Source organism: Eriocheir sinensis, chromosome 38, assembly GCF_024679095.1.
Source record: "Eriocheir sinensis breed Jianghai 21 chromosome 38, ASM2467909v1, whole genome shotgun sequence".
In the NCBI taxonomy this organism is placed as follows: domain Eukaryota; kingdom Metazoa; phylum Arthropoda; class Malacostraca; order Decapoda; family Varunidae; genus Eriocheir; species Eriocheir sinensis.
In genome coordinates this window covers 15202593-15219339 of record NC_066546.1, presented here as the reverse complement: position 1 = coordinate 15219339, position 16747 = coordinate 15202593, and the positions used below count along the sequence as shown (strand labels likewise).

Genomic DNA, 16747 nt, shown 5'->3' with positions numbered 1-16747 from the left:
CTTCTCTGATTGTCATGTTCCTCCTCCTCCTCCACAGCACCCACTCCTCCTCTTCCTCCTCCTCCATGCATGACTCGCCGCAGATCTAACGAGGTTAATTTCCTTTCCTGCAGCGGTTAATATTGCTATGCGCCTCTCCCCCCTGACACCCAAGACCTCTTATGTAGCTGCCGCGTCACGCACTCACGGCCCTCGCAGGCGCTGGAGTGACACCCCGCTGTAATAATAGACAAACAGAGTGCGCCTGCCTCCCCTTCTCACGCTGAAAGAGAGAGGGAGAGGGAGAGAACGGAAAGATAGGGAAAGAAAGATAGAAGATAGGAAGATATAAGGAAGTAGCGCTGTGTGATTGATTTTCTTCTAGTGGATAAATAGAAAAGAAATACAGTCCTGATAATGAAGAGGGAGAGAGAGAGATGGAGAGAGGAAGAGAGGGATAGAGGAAGGAAGAGAGAAAAGGGGGAGGAAAAGACTTAGGGATGCATGATTTGGATTCCTGTTGCATCCTTTCCATCTTCTTTTCTGCGCTAAGTAAATAAAAAAGAACACAATGATGATAATGAAGAGGGAGAGAAAGAAGAAGAGAGGGAGATAGAGTTACATGATACATCTCCCTCTTGCATCATCTTCACCCTTTTTCTTCTGCGCTAAATAAACAGAAAAAAATACAAAAATGATGATAGTGATTGTGAAGATGGCTCCCTTCTTTAACAACCTCGTCTCCTCAGCTCCTTCTCCTCCTGCTCCTTCACCTGTAACCATTAGCATACACCTGGGCTTCGGGTCTACCTGTTGGCCTGTGACGTAATTGCTTTCAGGAGACGAGTATCAGGCGAGCATAAATTAATGTTTCCTCCTGCGGCCGTAACATGGTGACAGTTTTCCCCCTTTCATTTGGCTCCCCGGCCAGCCCCCAATTATGTAAATAAGATGAAGGCTGCGAGGCTGGCCGGGCAAGACGCCATCACGTAGGGCGGCCTGAGAGGAACTGCCGCGGAGAAAGACTTTAGGAGGAGGAGGAGGAGGAGGAGGAGGAGGAGGAAAGAAAAACAATAGCACATACACAACACAGACACAACACCGCAGGAGGAGGAAAGAAAAAACAATAGCATAGACATAACACAGACATAATAACACTTGAGGCTTGGAGGCAAAACAGAAACACACGGACGCAGAATAACAAACTTGACGCAGAGAGGAACACAGCACTTAGTAACTCTGAACAACACAAAGAAACACAGACACAGCATATTAGACTTAACAGAAAGAGCAACACACAGCTTCACAGACAATACTTAAGCCCCGGACACAGACACAGCACACCAGACTTGACTTAGAGAGCAACACAGAAACAGACACCACTGAAGACGTGTAGGAAAAGTCAAACTCCCCACAGACAGACACACACAGACAGACACACAACACAACAAACTAAACTACAAAGACAAAACAAAAGAAGGAAAAACACGAGCATAAAAACTGAACGAAAGGAAAACACTAGGAACACACACACACACACACTCACATAGACCCTCCTTCCACCACACACATACACTTAACACTCACCTTTGGCCATTTAGGATTGAGTTCGCGGGCTTTGGTGGCATCCTGAAGGGCGTGAGCGAACTTAGCAAGCTTGATGTGGGCGGCGGAGCGGTTGGAGTAGAGGATGTGGTTGTGTGGGTCGAGCGCGATGGCCTCCGTGTACAGAGCCACGGCCGTCTCGAAGTCCCCCGACTGGCACGCCGCGTTACTCTGGCGCACCTTCTCCAGAAAGAGTGCCTTCGACCCGCCGCCCTCCCCCTCACCATCAACCTCCAACTGTAAGGAAGGGGAAAAGACGTGGAAATGAGCGGAGGAAGAGCGTGGTACATATTGGAATCTATCAAACTTCAACTGTAAAGGGACGAAAACACTTGGACTTGATTGGACGATGCAGATTTGAGGGACTGGAATCGACATATTGCATCGGTAGAGACGAATTGATATGATTTGAGAGGGAAAGAGTTCGTCAAAGGCACTAGAAAGATCAACTGAGAAGGAAAGAGCATGTTAAAGACTCTGAAGAAGGCAATTTTTATTTTTTTTACAACAAAGGAGACAGCTCAAGGGCACACAAAAAAGGAAACAATAACAAAAAATATACCTGCTCCTAAAAAGAATCCAAAGAGGTGGCCAAAAGAGGGATATGAAAGCGAATAAGAGGAAGGAAATTAAGAGGAAAGGATTGCAGATGCTGGGATGCTTGGAAACAACGTATAAGTTATGTAGCGAAGTGAAATGGCGGAAGACAAAAAGCACGTTGTTAAAGATACTAGAAAGAGAACAAATAGAAGTGATAAAGAGGAAAAAAGAGCAAAAAAAGATGATTAACTATGCTGGAATACCTGGAAACAAAGTAGAATTAGTAAAATGAGCAAGAAAATACCTGAAAACACTAGAAAGAGGACATTGAAGATACAAAAAAGACCAAATGAAGGTAATTAAGAGGAAGTCAAGTAAAATATGATAATTAAAGATGATAAAATACCCGAAAAAAAAACTAATAACATGCATAATAATAGTAAAATCAGCAAAAATATACACCTGAAAATAACTGGGACAAAACACACAAAAAAAGAGACAGAAAGGAAGTAGCGAGGACAAAAGAAAGGTCAGACGGAAGAACAGATGTAGAGGGGCAAATAAAGGCGAGGAAAATAGATGAGAGGGACAAGGGAGGGAAGGCAGAGGACACTGGAGGAAAATTTGGTGGTCTGGGAAAGGGCCGAGGCGCAAATTAGACCCGCGGAACCCATAACGGTGGATTTATTTTGTCAAACCGATAATCGACAGCCGGGGAAGTCAAATTATCACACACGAGGGATGGACGAAAGTGAGGAGGGTCGGAGAGCAGAAGGGAAGGTGTGAAGGAAAGTCTGGGAAATAGAAAAGGAGATTAAGACGGTATGTGAATAGGATTTGTGTCTCTTCGAAGTTAGTCTTGATAGAAATGAAATATTGGGGTGGGTTGGAAGGCAGAAAGAAAAATGTGAAGGAAAGTCGAGGAAATGGAAAGAAAGATACAGGCAATGTGTGAATAGGATTGTTTGAAGGTTTCTGTCTTCGAAGTTTGTCTTGATGAAAGGAATAAGTAGCGAGAAACAGAATGGAAAGAGAAAGAGATAAAAGGAAACAGTTTGTGAATAGAATTGGTTTGAAGGTTCACAGTGATTTGGGGGTTGAAATTCGGGCTCTTTGAAGTTTGTCTTGATAAAAAGGGAATAAACAGTGAAGGTCGGAAGGGAGGAAAGAAAGGTGTAAGGAAAAGTTAGGGAAGTGGAAAAGGAGATAAAGAAGGTGTGTGAATATAATTGGTTTGAAGGTTTACATTGATTTTGGGGTTGAAATTCGGTCTCTTTGAAGTTTGTCTTGATAAAAGGGAAAAATTGACGTGGGTTGGAGAGCAGAAGAGAAGGTGTGAAAGGAAAGTCGAGAAAATGGAAGGAGATAACAACTGTGTGGATAAAATTGTTTCCAGGTTATATTAATTTTGAGGTCCGAGATCTGCCTTTTTAGAAGTTTGTCTTGATAAAGGAATAAGCGGCGGACAAAAGTGGAGTTGGAAGACATAAAGGAAGGTGTGAGACAGGGAAGAGAAGAAGAAAAGAGAAGAGAAAGAGAAAAGATAACAAGAGAAGAAAAGAAGAAATGAAGAAGAGAAAAGACAATAGAAAATAAATATCAAAACGATTTCAAAGGAGATTTTCAAGATCCTCATTCATTTTGGTCTTATTTCTATTTCTTCAAACTTTGTCTTGATACGGAAATATAAGAAAAACGAAATAGAAGGTGGAGTGAGAAGAGAAAAGAAAACTCCAAGAAATAGACAAAAATCAAAAGAACGTCGTAGATAAAAAATAGAGAAATAAGGAAAGAGAAATAAGAAAGACGAATAGAAAACTGTGAGAGAAGGAAGAATAACTTGAGAAAAAGACAGAAATAAAAAAAAACGAAAAGTGAGAAATAAGAAGAGAAAAATAAGAAAGAAGAAAAGTGAGAGAAAAAAAAAAGAGAAACCCCAAGAAATAGACAGAAAACTAAAAAAACAGTGTGACGAGACGAGGAGTTCCAAAGCTTCACCGGACCGTCAAAATCTCTCCCCCTCTCCGATTATTATATTTTGATAAGGGTGTAAGTGTCGGCGGTGATGGTGCTGGACATAATGGTAGTAATGATAATGTGAGGGAGAATTTATACACAAAGAGACGTATTATTTTAACCATCGTAAGTATCGGCTTCGTCATGACTTCGGACAACGCTTTCCCGCATACCGAAGTCCAGAGATCGATTATGCTTCAAGACGGATAGGAAGCCAGATATTCCCTTACGATTTTTCTTTCTTCAGTAGTAAGATTATTATTATATGTATTCTTCCTCCTCTCTCTCTCTCTCTCTCGCTTGCTCTCTCTCTCTCTTTCTTGATCTTTCTCTCTCTCAGTAAGATATAGTTTTTTTTTCTTAGTCCAGCTTCTCTTTTTTTCTTTATTTTCTCTCTTTCTTCCGTCTCTTTCCCTTCAGTCAGTCCGCGTTGTGAGCAAACTTTCAAAGGTTCGCAGTATAAAAAAAAATCCGTTTGCTCAGAATTGAAATGTAAACCGATTCTTGAGCTTTCCTTTTTCTCTTTCTGTTTGTCTAATGTCGTCCTTATGCGCGTGGTCCTCCTCCTCCTCCTCCTCCTCCTCCTCTTCTTCTTCCTTACCTGCTAGACACATTATAATGAACCCTCCCCCTCCTCCTCCCTCCCTCCTCCTCCTCCTCCTCCTCCTTGTCCCCATCTAAATGCCGCCTTGGATAATTTGAAGCCCAGACGCCGAAAAGGAAATTCTTCTGACGAAACTTGAGGAATTATTTAGCAGAAGGGCGTGCAGAGAGGAGCGGCCATTTCTCTCCGTCTCCCTTTCTCTCTCTCACTGTCTATCTATCTATTTTCTTTATCTATCTCTACCATCTCTCTCTCTCTCTCTCTCTCTCTCTCTCTCTCTCTCTCTCTCTCTCTCTCTCTCTCTCTCTCTCTCTCTCTCTCTCTCTCTCTCTCTCTCTCTCTCTCTCTCTCTCTCTCTCTCTCTCTCTCTCTCTCTCTCTCTCTCTCTCTCTCTCTCTCTCTCTCTCTCTCTCTCTCTCTCTCTCTCTCTCTCTCTCTATCTCTCTCTCTCTCTCTCTCTCTCTCTCTCTCTCTCTCTCTCTCTCTCTCTCTCTCTCTCTCTCTCTCTCTCTCTCTCTCTCTCTCTCTCCTTTATTTCCTCCTTCCTTACCTTCTTCTCTCCCTTCTTTCTCTACCTACTTCCCTCCTTTTTCCCCCTCTCTTCCTTCCTCAGTCCCACCTTCCTTCTCTCCTTCCTTCACTCCCTCCATCCCTCCCTCCCTTCTATCCGTTCCTCCGGGCTCAGGGCGACGAGGTTGAAGCAATGACCACAAACTCTATTGTCAGCTCAGGACACATGCCAGGCTTCCGAGGGCGCATTCCTTAGCTCTGAGGCTGCGTGTGTGTGTGTGTGTGTGTGTGTGGTGTGTGTGGTGTGTGGTGTTTGCTCGGTAGCGGTTTTAGTGGTAGTAGTGGTGGTGGTGGTGGTGGTGGTATTAGTTGTAGTAGTAGTAGTAGTAGTAGTAATATATATTTTTCTAGCTAAACTGCTCTTTCTTAAATTCCTCTTTTCTGTTAAAATTCCTATATTTCTCCAGTTTTATGTTATTTTTTGTATTTCTAGCGTTGGGAATCCTCATCCACAAACCTAATACCACACAAATTATCTAATCTCTCTATGTCTGTGTATCTATCCTTTTAAATTCATCTCCTTTTCCCTTCTTTTCTTTCAGTGTTCTTTCATTTCCTATTTTTTTTCCTTTTGTTTCCTTCCCTCCTTTATACCTTCTGCCTTCAGAGTTCATTCCTTTTAGTGTTCTTTCCTTCTCATCCTTCTTCCTTTCTTCTCCTTCTTCTTCCTTTCTCTTCCTTCCTTCTTTTCTTCTTTCTTTCCATCTTTCGTCAGGCATTTTTTTCCCTTTCATTAGCTCGTGTGTCCGGTAACTCTCGTAATGGCACGCGGCACTCCCTCATAATTAATTTGTATTCATGCCTCGCTCTCTCGTACCCGCGCCCTCCGATAGCTCGCAGTACCTGTAATCATTCGAACCTGCGATCATTTGCAATCAGGTAACTGCAACACCCGATACCTGGTAATTAGGATAACCCGCACACCTGTTCCCGCGGACCCTATAATACCGCCGACCGCTTGTTGCTCTCACACCTTTTAACCGCTTCTGTTTCGGCTGTTCCTACCTTTTATCATGTTTAGTTGACCCGTTGGAAAGAGAAATTGTTGGTGGTTGATGTTTCTCACCCATCAACGCCCACCATGAATCGGCTTGAAACTGTTAATCCCAATGACTCAAGCTCTTTAGGGCCTATTACACTGGGCAAATTTTCCGTGGATCTTCAGTCAAACCACGATTTCCGCTGGCGTGGTTCTCATATTTCCGTGGTTTTCTGACGTGTCCACGATCTTCCAAAGCTACGGTAGATTTCACCGAATGACGACGGTATTACTCACCATCATCATCATCAGCAATAACAAGAAACAAATGAGAGCCACACTAGCGGAAATCGTGGTTTGACTGAAGATCCACGGAAAATTTGCCCCTTTAGAAACCAGAGACCCACCTTGTATCACCCCCAAAGACAACTCACGCCCTTGAGAAACCACTATTTAAGCCATGAAGCCCCTAATCCCGGTGACCTAAGTTCTTACACCCTATATGAAATCAGAAATCGGCCTTTGTATCAACCCAAAGACATCTCATGACTCTAAGAAAACCACATTAATCGGCTGAAAACCTAACCGCGGTGACCCAAGAGTTTTCAAACCCTATAAGAAACCCAAACACCATTCTTGTATCACCCCAGAAGACTTAAACCCCTTCAAAACACAACCATGACACGTTCTCTGGTTTACTTTCAGGTGTACCAAGACTTGAGGATCCAGAACGTACCTTGAGGAACCCCAAAACACGCACCGCTTAACCCTTTCAAGAGGATGAAGAGGGGGAAGAGGATGTCAGTTTAACATGACGTGAGGCCCCAACACACACCTTGAGGAACCCTGAACCAAGCACAGATTAAGCCATTCAAGAGGAGAAAGAGGAAGAGGGGGAAGAAGAGATCAGGTATGTACATCGGGTTCCTGCATGTTTACCAAGACTTGAGGCCCTAACATACACCTTGAGGAACCCCAAACCACGGACCGATTAAACCCTACAAGAGGAGGAAGAGGAAGGGGAGGAAGAAGAGGTCAGGTAAGTCCATCGGGTTCCTGGAGGTGCTCGTCTCCTGGGTGGATGACTTCGCTGACGAACCTCGAAGCGCAAGCGTCTGAAAAAAGCCTGAATTGACTCTTCCCCTCTGCATCTTAATAAGTGAGTGCTCCTTAAGAGGCGTGCGGCGTCAGATGGCGCCTTAAACGATGTAATTTAATGGTTCTCCATCATTATGCCTGAGCGGAGGCAACAATGGCCGTCACCTGAAAGCAGCGTCCCCTCTTTGAAAGGACCTCAGCGGCGGGCCTAGTGATGCGTCGCCTGCCCCGCCGACGCGCCCGCGATCGCTAAAGGCCCCGGCGCGCTGAGACAATCCGCGGCGCAGGAAAAATGGGAGTTATTTGCTGTGACCGCCAGTGAAGGGAGGCTGAAAAATGGAGGACGCTGGACCCGCTCAAGGAAATCTGACGCGGAAAATTTGCATATCGGCCCAGAACGTCGCCCACAAAAGCTTCAAGCGCCGCCCTGCCTCCTGCGGTAATTTTAGATAGATGGCGACGTTAACTTGTGTATTTACGGCGGAAAAAGCTACTTAGAGGAATGGTACAGGCAAGCGGGCGGCCTTGTCCTCGCCATAAGCTGGTCCCGGTGAAAGAAACCGCCGTGGAGAATTGGAAGGAAAAGAAATGTATCATGCGAGGAGGTTATGCAATGCGAGACTTAAAAATGACCTTAAAATAACCTTAAAATGACCTTAGAACCATGAACGCCGCTGGAAATGGAGAATGTATTAAGTAACAGAGTCCCGTAAGAGCAAATATACATCAGCATCTTTTCCTTGATGGTTGTAACGTTTAACAGCAGGAGAGAAAGGAATCTGAAGGCCGAGGAAAGAGTTATTTGACACTGAACTGCAGGGAAACTTTGCATGTATTCGAGAGAGAAACGGAGAGCAAACAGGAGAGAACAGAGAAAGAACAAGAGAGAACAAGGAAGAACAGAAGAGCAAAGACGAGGAACAGGAGGTAGAAAAAGCAGGAGAGAAAACAAGAGAACAATTAGAACAAAGACAGAAAAAGAGAGAACAGGAAAGAACGAAAGAACAAAAAAAGAGAGAGAAAGAGGAATAACACGAGAGAAACAGGAGGACCAAAAGAAAACAAAGAACAGTAGAACAAAAAGAAGAACAGATGAGAACAAGGGGAGGGGAAGAGACAGACAGGCAGAGAGGCAGGCAGGGATAGGCAGGAGCACATCTTCACAGTAATCAGCCGTCCACTTACCAACCTTCAGCTTCTCGCGTGTTGTGGGAGCGACCGAGGAGTGGATTAGGGATGTAGTGATTGTATAATTGTCCGCCAACACCTCCCTTGTCACACCACCACCACCATCACCACTACCACCACCACCACCACCAGAACAGAAGATAAAGCAAAGAACATGAGAAGCAAGGAAGAGTAAGAGAACGAAATAGAGAAGAGAGAACATGGAAGAAGAGGAGAAAAGTAGGAATGAGAAAAGAAGAGAAAATTTCATCTTTTCTTTCATGTTTTCTTTTCTTCTTTTTTTCTCTCTCGCCTCCTTCTTTTTTTTTTCCTCTCCTTTCCTTCCTCCTATTAGCATGGTGTGCTCAAATTCCTCCTCCTCCTCTTCCTCCTCCTCCTCCTCCTCCTCCTCTTCCTCCTCCTCCTCCTCCTCCTCCTCCTCTTCCTCCTCCTTTGTTGTATCTTAAGTTGGATCGATAAAAACCATCAATCCGTTAATCAATCAATCCTCCTCTTCCTCCTCCTCCTCCTCCTCCTCCTATTTTGACCTAGAATGACCTCGTCCTTACCTTTGCATTGTGACCCTTGAGGCCCCCGCTGACCTTCTTCTTCCTTAGGTCAAGCAGCTCCATGTTTCTCTGGGTCATTGAGGTCAGATCAGGTCAGGTCAAGCGGCGGTGACCTCGCGTGACCTCATCTGGAGCTGCTCTTCGTTCGTGTATCGGTCGTGTTTTTCAAGGTTTGGTTTTTCGTTTTGGCATCACTGTTTTTCTTGTTGTTTTTTCTTGTTTTTTTTTTGTTTTGTTTTGTTTTCTTTCACTCGTTTTTATCACGTTTTTTTTTGTTTTTTATTTTTTATTTTTTTTATGGTTTGGTTTACAGGAACTTTTTTTTTGTATGGGTGAGGTAGCTTCTTATTCTACGTACACAAACGCACACACGTACACACATTCACGTACACACCTACGTACACACACACAGACACACACACACAGGTAAGGCATTAGCGATTCACGTCATTGTTTTCTTTCTTCCTTGTTGTTTTCCATTTAAATTTGACGGTGATTTTAGGCTCCACTTTTTTCTTTTTATTTTCTTCGTCTTTTTTTTTCTTTTTCTATCTCTCTTTTTTCTTTCTCTTTCTCTCTGTCACTCCTGTTTCTTCTGGTTTATTAAAGGAAGGTAAAAGTGATGAAATAATTGATGTTTTTTATTTTTTTGTCTCTCTCTCTCTCTCTCTCTCTCTCTCTCTCTCTCTCTCTCTCTCTCTCTCTCTCTTTGGCATTCATGAAATTCCAAACATATTTACCCTCTCTTTCCTCCCCTCCCTTCCCTCCCTTCCCTCCCTTTCCTCCCTACCTACCCAAGCCCATCCATTTTCCTCCCTTACGCGCCCGCATCTCATCACCCAAGTCTCTCTCCCTCTCCCTTTCCCTCCCTTCCCTTCCCTCCATCACCCTTCCCTTGCCCATGCCTACCCATCCGTCCTACCCTAACACGCCCCTTCCTTTTCCTTTCTACGGCTCCTCCCTTCCTTTCCTTCCTTGCTGCCTTCTCTCTTTCCTCCTCATCCCTCTCCCTTTCGTCCTCCTCTTTATTTTCGTCTTTTCTCATTTATTTCATTCACTTCTATTTTCATTCTTCGTTAAAACCTCAATACTCTTTTACTAATCTACTCACTGCTTCTTGACTAACTTAATACTTGTTCTTTACTGGTATGGTACAGGTTGGTTAGGTTAGGATAGGTAAGGTTGGTTAGGTTAGTTAAGGGTTAGGTTTGGTTAGTATAGGTTAGGTTAGGTAAGGTTAGTTAAGAGTTAGGTTGGCTTGGTTAGGTTTGGTTAGTATAGGTTAGGTTAGGTTGGTTAGGTTAGTTAAGGGTTAGGTTCGTTGGGTTAGGTTGGGTTAGGTTTGGTTAGTATAGGTTAGGTTAGGTTAGGTTCGGTTAGTTAAGGGTTAGGTTGGTTAGGTTAGGTTAGGTTAGGTATTGGTATCATCTTTCATTGTTACAAATATATATACAGAAAGGAAATGACCTACGTATAATTTATCCTCATTCCTCTTCTCTTCCTTTTATTCTCTTTCTCTGTCCGTCTTTCTCTCCTTGGTCTCCTCATTATAGTTTCCTCCTTCTCCTCTATCGTCTCTTTTATCTCTCGTCTCTGTTCTTCCTTCTCCTCTATCGTCTCTTTTATCTCTCGTCTCTGTTCTTCCTTCTCCTCTATCGTCTCTTTTCGTCTGTCTCTTTTTCTCTTTTTTTCTGTGCCGCTTCCTGTCTTTGTCAAACGGAAGGTCGGTCATTCGGTCTCTCCAAGATGTCGTGTTCGTCAATCATAAGTTATTTTTTTTACCTTCCTCTGTCGGTTTAATTATTGCATTTAGGCCCCATTTTATTCCTCTCCCTTCCTTCCTTTTCCCTCCTCTTCCTTCCCGCCTTCCGTCCGTCCCTCGCCTCATATACATGTCTAAGTGATGCCTTTCCGCGGTCTATAATTGTGTGTTTCCCTGGATTTCGTTTCCTCTCAGCTGTCATTCCTATTCTGTTTATTACTGTATTTTCATTTCTTATATTTCTACTTTATTTTCCTTTTTTAATTCGTTTTCGCTCAGCAGTGGTTTCATTTTTTAGTCTGATAATCATGTTTTTATTATATTTCATTTTGTTCTTTTATTTTCTACTCCTTTGCGGATAATTAGGACTTCTTAATGTTCTGATAATTAGGAAAAGGATTAGGAACGGATAAATTTCGCTTCCCTATTAATTTCAACGTGTATCCATTAATTGTGTATAGGCCTAGACGCTTTATAATATACCTTCTTTGTTGTTTCCTCTCTCTCTCACACGCACGCATAGGGACTTTTTAATGTCTGGTAATTAGGAAAAGGATTAGGAACGGATAAATTTCGCATCCCTATCAATTTTAACCTGTATCCATTAATGGTTTATAGGCCTAGATACTTTATAATATACCTTCTTTATTTATTTTTCCTCTTTCACACATACGCATTTTCTTTAATGATTACGAAAATGATTACAAAGGGAATTTTTTTGCTTCTCATTGATTTTAACTTGAATCCGTTAACTGCTTATAGGCCTACACACTTTTAACATATACCTACTAATTCTCTCTCTCTCCCTCTCTCTCTCTCTCTCTCACACAAACACACAGTTCCTTTGATAGTTAAGAAAATGATACTGAACGAACATTTTCCCATCCATATTAAACCTGCATCCTTTAATTACTCTAAGGCTTACACACTTTGACCTCTCTTTTGGCTACTCTTTACATTTTACTTTTGTGGGAGCGGCGAGTAGCGGGCTTTTTTTTTTTTTTTTTTACTCTTTTGGTTGCCCTTGAGCCGTATCCTTTGATGTAAAAAAAAAGTACCTACTGTTCTTTCTCTCTGTTCTTTCTCTCTAGCTCCTTCTATCGCTCCCTCCCTCTCTCTCACAGCTTCTTTAGGCCCCGGTACAGCAATGCGAGACCTCTTTCCGGCGGGGCATTTCTCAGCCTTCCTCCCTCGTTGTCGTTCAGCGTGTAAGTCTCGGCTATTACATCGGTATCGGGCGATTAGCATTCCGGGCCATCGTTAAGAGGCTGGAGTGTCGTTAGCATAGTTTTGGGTTATTAGCTGAATGCTCCTTAGCCTCCCCTCTCCCTCCCCTTTCCTGTCCGTCCTCCTCCTCCGCCTCCTCCTCCGACATCCTCTTCTCTTCCGTTCCTCTCCTCTCCCATCCATTCCCCATTTATACGAGTGTGTGTAGATGGGAAAGGGGAAGGGAAGGGAGGTTAGGGGGTACAGAAGGTAGGGTCTTGTGGGAGAGGAGAGGAATGGGTGACTTTTGCCTCCTCGTTCTCTCTTCATCCTCCTCCTCTTCTTCTCCACACACAAACACACACACACACACAAACACAAACCTACACTCATCTACATACATTTTCATTACGAATATCACATCCCTCTCCCTCCTCTTCTTCGTGAACGTAATAAAGAACGTGTCCTTCTGTCTTGCGCCTCTCCCGTTCACCTTTCTCCTCGTCTTGTTTACATAATCAAGGTCAGAGATGCTGCCTGAGTCGCCCAAGTCCTGCTGGGAACGTTTTCTTCGTCCTATTGAAACGTTTGTTGTTGGTGTTGTCTTTTGTGTTTTTTTGGTAACGTTTGTTTGGCCTCTCGAAACGTTTGTTGTTGTTGTTGTTGTTTATTGATTAAGTTTTGTTCTCTTCTCATTTATTTTGTATTGTTAATTATTTTATTTGTCTTATTATTTATTTGTATTTTATTGTTCCCATTTCTTTTATATTTTTTCGTCTTTCTTCTTCTTTTCATCTTTCGTTATTTTACTATTTGATTCTATTGTTTATTATTCCTTATTCTCTCTTCTACTTATTTTCTATTTTTTTCCGTGCATTTAAAACAGAGAGAGAAACACATTAAATTTTAAATCTTCCTCTCCATTACTCTCTCTCTGTTTGTTTATTTCATTTATTCCTTCTCCTCTTTTTTTCTATTTCATTTTCTATTATCCTGTTATTATTTTCTGTTTTTTCCGTGCATTTAAAACAGAGGGAAACACATTTTAAATCTTCCTCTCCATTACTCTCTATATGTTTGTTTATTTCGTTTATTCTTTCCCCTTTTTTCTTCTATACTATCTTCTATTCTCCTATCATACATCTACTTTTTTTCCGTGCATTTAAATTCGACAAACACATTTTAATCTTCCTTTCAATTATTCTCTATCTATCTGTTTATTTCGTTTATTCCTTCCCCTCTTTTTTCTTCTATGTTATCTTCTATTATCCTGTCATCTATTTCAAATTTTTTCCGTGCATTTAAATTAGACAAACACATTTTAATCTTCCTTTCAGGTATTCTCTTATTATTTGCCTTTGTTTTCGTCTCTTTTATCAGTTAATTGCTTGTTTATTTTGATGTTTTCTTCCTCCTCCTCCTCCTCCTTCTTCTTCATCTCCGTAAATATATTCATGCGTTTAAGAAGAAGTGGATAGACAAGTTATATATTATTTTCCTTTTTATTCTTTTATTATTAACGATGATGTGTGTGTGTGTGTGTGTGTGTGTGTGTGTGTGTGTGTGTGTGTGTGTGTGTGTGTGTGTCTGTTTGTCTCCATTTTATCAGATTCTTGCGTGTTTGCTCTTATTCTTTCCTTCACTAATTATTTTTTCGTCTTTGTTTGTCTTCTTGGATTCGATAAGGAGAGTTGGAGGAAAGTCAAACGTTTAGATTCCTTTGTTTTACTCAATATTATTCTTTCTTTATTTGGGTGATTTTTGTTTCTTACTGATTCTTATTTATTGCTTTGTTTCCTTGTTATTCTTATTGCTTATTCGTATTTACTTATTTATTTCTTATTTCTTACTTTATTTTCTTTTTATTCATATTTTCTGTTATATTCATTTCTTATCATTTCTTTATTTTTTATTGCATTTCTCTTATTTTTTTATCCCTTATTTCTTATTCCTATTCCTCTATTATACCTATTTCCTATTATTCATCGCTTATTATAACTCATACTCCATTTCTTTCATTCTATTAAGGGGAAAAAATATTACCAGCCTAAGACCTACCGACCTCTTGCAGACTCCTCATGTTCTTTTGTTCCTATCGATACTGACCGCTTGGAAAATCTTACACACTCGAGGTAGAAGGAAAAGATGTTACCAGGCGAATCAGAGCCGAAGAAAAAGAAGTTGAATGTGACGTAAATCAATTCAAGATATCCCCAACGTTGTGAGCAAACTTTCAGGCTTTCAAGAAACACCGCAAGAAAAATTAATATAAAAGACAAAACAAAACTTGACAACCTGCCGAGTCACAGAGCGTTTGACATGCACAAATTAGTCATGAGCCTTTCGACGACTCTCAAGGGCTTCTGTTACCTCTTATTCTTTTACTTCTTCCTCCGGTTCTTCTTTTTCCTCGACAATTAAAAGAGATCGGTATCGTGTAAAATCCGCATTCTCTGTACCTTGTTTTCGTATACTTCTCCTTTGATAAGAGTAAATATAAAGGTGACGTTAAGGGTATACTGTATTGCTACGCGTGGCCTCAATGCTCAATCTTCGTCACATTAAGCCATTGAGTGCAAAATCATCATCCTCTGGACCGACTCTTCTTCCACTCGTTAATTCATAAGTATAAAGATGAAGGTAAAGTTAAGGACATACACTATAGCTACTCGTGTCCTCAGTGCTCATCTCTGTCACATTCAGCCTAGGGAAGGTGATTGAAAGAAAGTGAAATACCTCTCTATACGAAGATAAGGATTAGGACCATAACCCTGAGGTGAGAGAATGGAGATAAAGAGACAATCTACACACACACACACACACACACACATGCAAGGCGCCTCCAACCCCTCACTCACACACACACACACGCACACGCACACCAGGGCCATCCTCAGCGGGCGCAAGAAGGGGGGACGCAGAAGTCAAATTAAGGGTTTTTGTGGAGCGATTCCCTGTAATTCCTAGGTAATCTTTGGGAGGTTTTTGCCGCGATAATTATCCTCTTCTTTGTCTTGGACGGGAGGGTCGCTGTCTCTGGCCCTTTGAAGACCCATGACGCCGTTCCCAGGAGGAGGAAGGGGTAGAGGAGGAGGAACACACACTGATTGATAGATAGGAAGGTGGGAAGAAGAGGAGGTAGAGGAGGAGGAGGAAGAGGAGAAAGAGGAGGGGGAAAAAGAGGAACACACACGCAGACTGATTGATAGACGGACAGAAAAATGAACGGACAGACAGACAGATAGAAAGACAGACAGATCCTGACAGACGAAACGAAAGAATAGAGAAGGAAATAAAATAAGAGAAGGAAGAGAGAGAGATAAAGAGAGAGAGGAGAAAGAAAGAAAAAGAAAAGGCAGAAATGACAGTCAGAAAAAAATATAGAGACGAGACAGAGAGAAAGAGAGAGAGAGAGAGAGAGAGAGAGAGAGAGAGAGAGAGAGAGAGAGAGAGAGTAAAAAAAGCCTAATTTCCTGTAACACTCGCCTTTATCGGAGTCACCCAAACAAACACTGAAACTGTAATTACTACGTTTTCTTTTTTATTTAGTTATGAGTCAATCCCGCATCGCCATCTGCCCCTAATGACACCTTACAATAATCACAATAAAGTTTTTCGCTATAGAACATGAAGGAAACTTTAATTAACGCTTTCGCTGGAGAATATAACAAAGAAATTATGAATATTTACGAATCTGAATGCAAAGAAAACGTAACTGTGGCAGAGAGAGAGAGAGAGAGAGAGAGAGAGAGAGAGAGAGAGAGAGAAGAAAAACAGAGAAAAAGAAAGAGAGAAAAGAAAGAAAATGCGATAGGGTGAAAGGAAAAAGACAAAGATAGAAAGAAAGAGAGTTGGAAGAGAAAGAAAGTGAGACAGAAAGAGAGAAAGAAAGAGAAGGAGGAGGAAGAAAGACTGCATATACGACCGCTTCCAATACAGACCTTTAAACCGATCGAAACAGGTATAGAGAGAAAGACAGAGGCACAAGCAAACTGAGTAATGGCCGTACATATGACAAACAGTACAGGTAATTGCTGGAAAGGTGACCAACAATGACCAGGTAACATAAAACAGAGAAATCAAGAAAAGCAGACACACACACACACATACACACACATACAAGCTAACTGAATACAGGCTAAACATAGATAGCAACTAGAAGGGCGATTAGCAATACCCAGATACATAAAACAAACAGAAAGAGAGACAGGCAGACCCTCCCACCCACACCCAACACACACAAGCGGACTGAGTAATCCCCAAATATTTGAACACACAGAGAGACTTAAGAGACCCGCGACGGAGGACCTTAATAAAAACTTAATTTATATACACGTCCACACGAGGGTCGCATCCTGTTGAAAGCGTTAATGTTGCGCGTAATAATGGAAATGAAATGCCCTGAAGGAGGAAGAGACTGAGAGAGAGAGAGAGAGAGAGAGAGAGAGAGAGGTAAAGAAAGGGAATCACATGAGAAAGGAAGTGAGGGAGAGAGAGAAAAAGGGGAAGAAAAAGAAAAGGCAGAAAAGAGAGAAAAAGAAAGAGAGGGAGAAAGAGAAAAAGACAGAAGAGAGAGAATTAAAAGAAAAGAAAAAGAGAGAGGAGGAGAAAGAAAGAAAGAGAGTCAGAAGGAAAAGGAAGTGAGAAAGAAA

At 41.9% G+C, this 16747-nt stretch overlaps 1 protein-coding gene across 4 annotated transcripts in view; it reads right to left on the bottom strand.

Annotated features, from left to right (window-relative positions):
* Positions 1–1084: 1084 nt before the first annotated feature.
* Positions 1085–16747, bottom strand: part of LOC127008753 (hsp70-Hsp90 organising protein-like) — a 41990-nt gene continuing 26327 nt past the window's right edge. For 3 of the 4 annotated variants that reach the window (XM_050881116.1, XM_050881115.1, XM_050881114.1), the window contains exons 2-3: positions 9128–9722; positions 1085–1821 (exon numbers count right to left, since the gene is read on the bottom strand). In XM_050881116.1, the coding sequence (XP_050737073.1) occupies positions 1522–1821; positions 9128–9205 (378 nt within the window). In that variant the 5' untranslated portion in view covers positions 9206–9722 and the 3' untranslated portion in view covers positions 1085–1521. The remainder of the gene's footprint in view (positions 1822–9127; positions 9723–16747) is intronic. The other variant, XM_050881117.1, reaches the window with a different exon arrangement.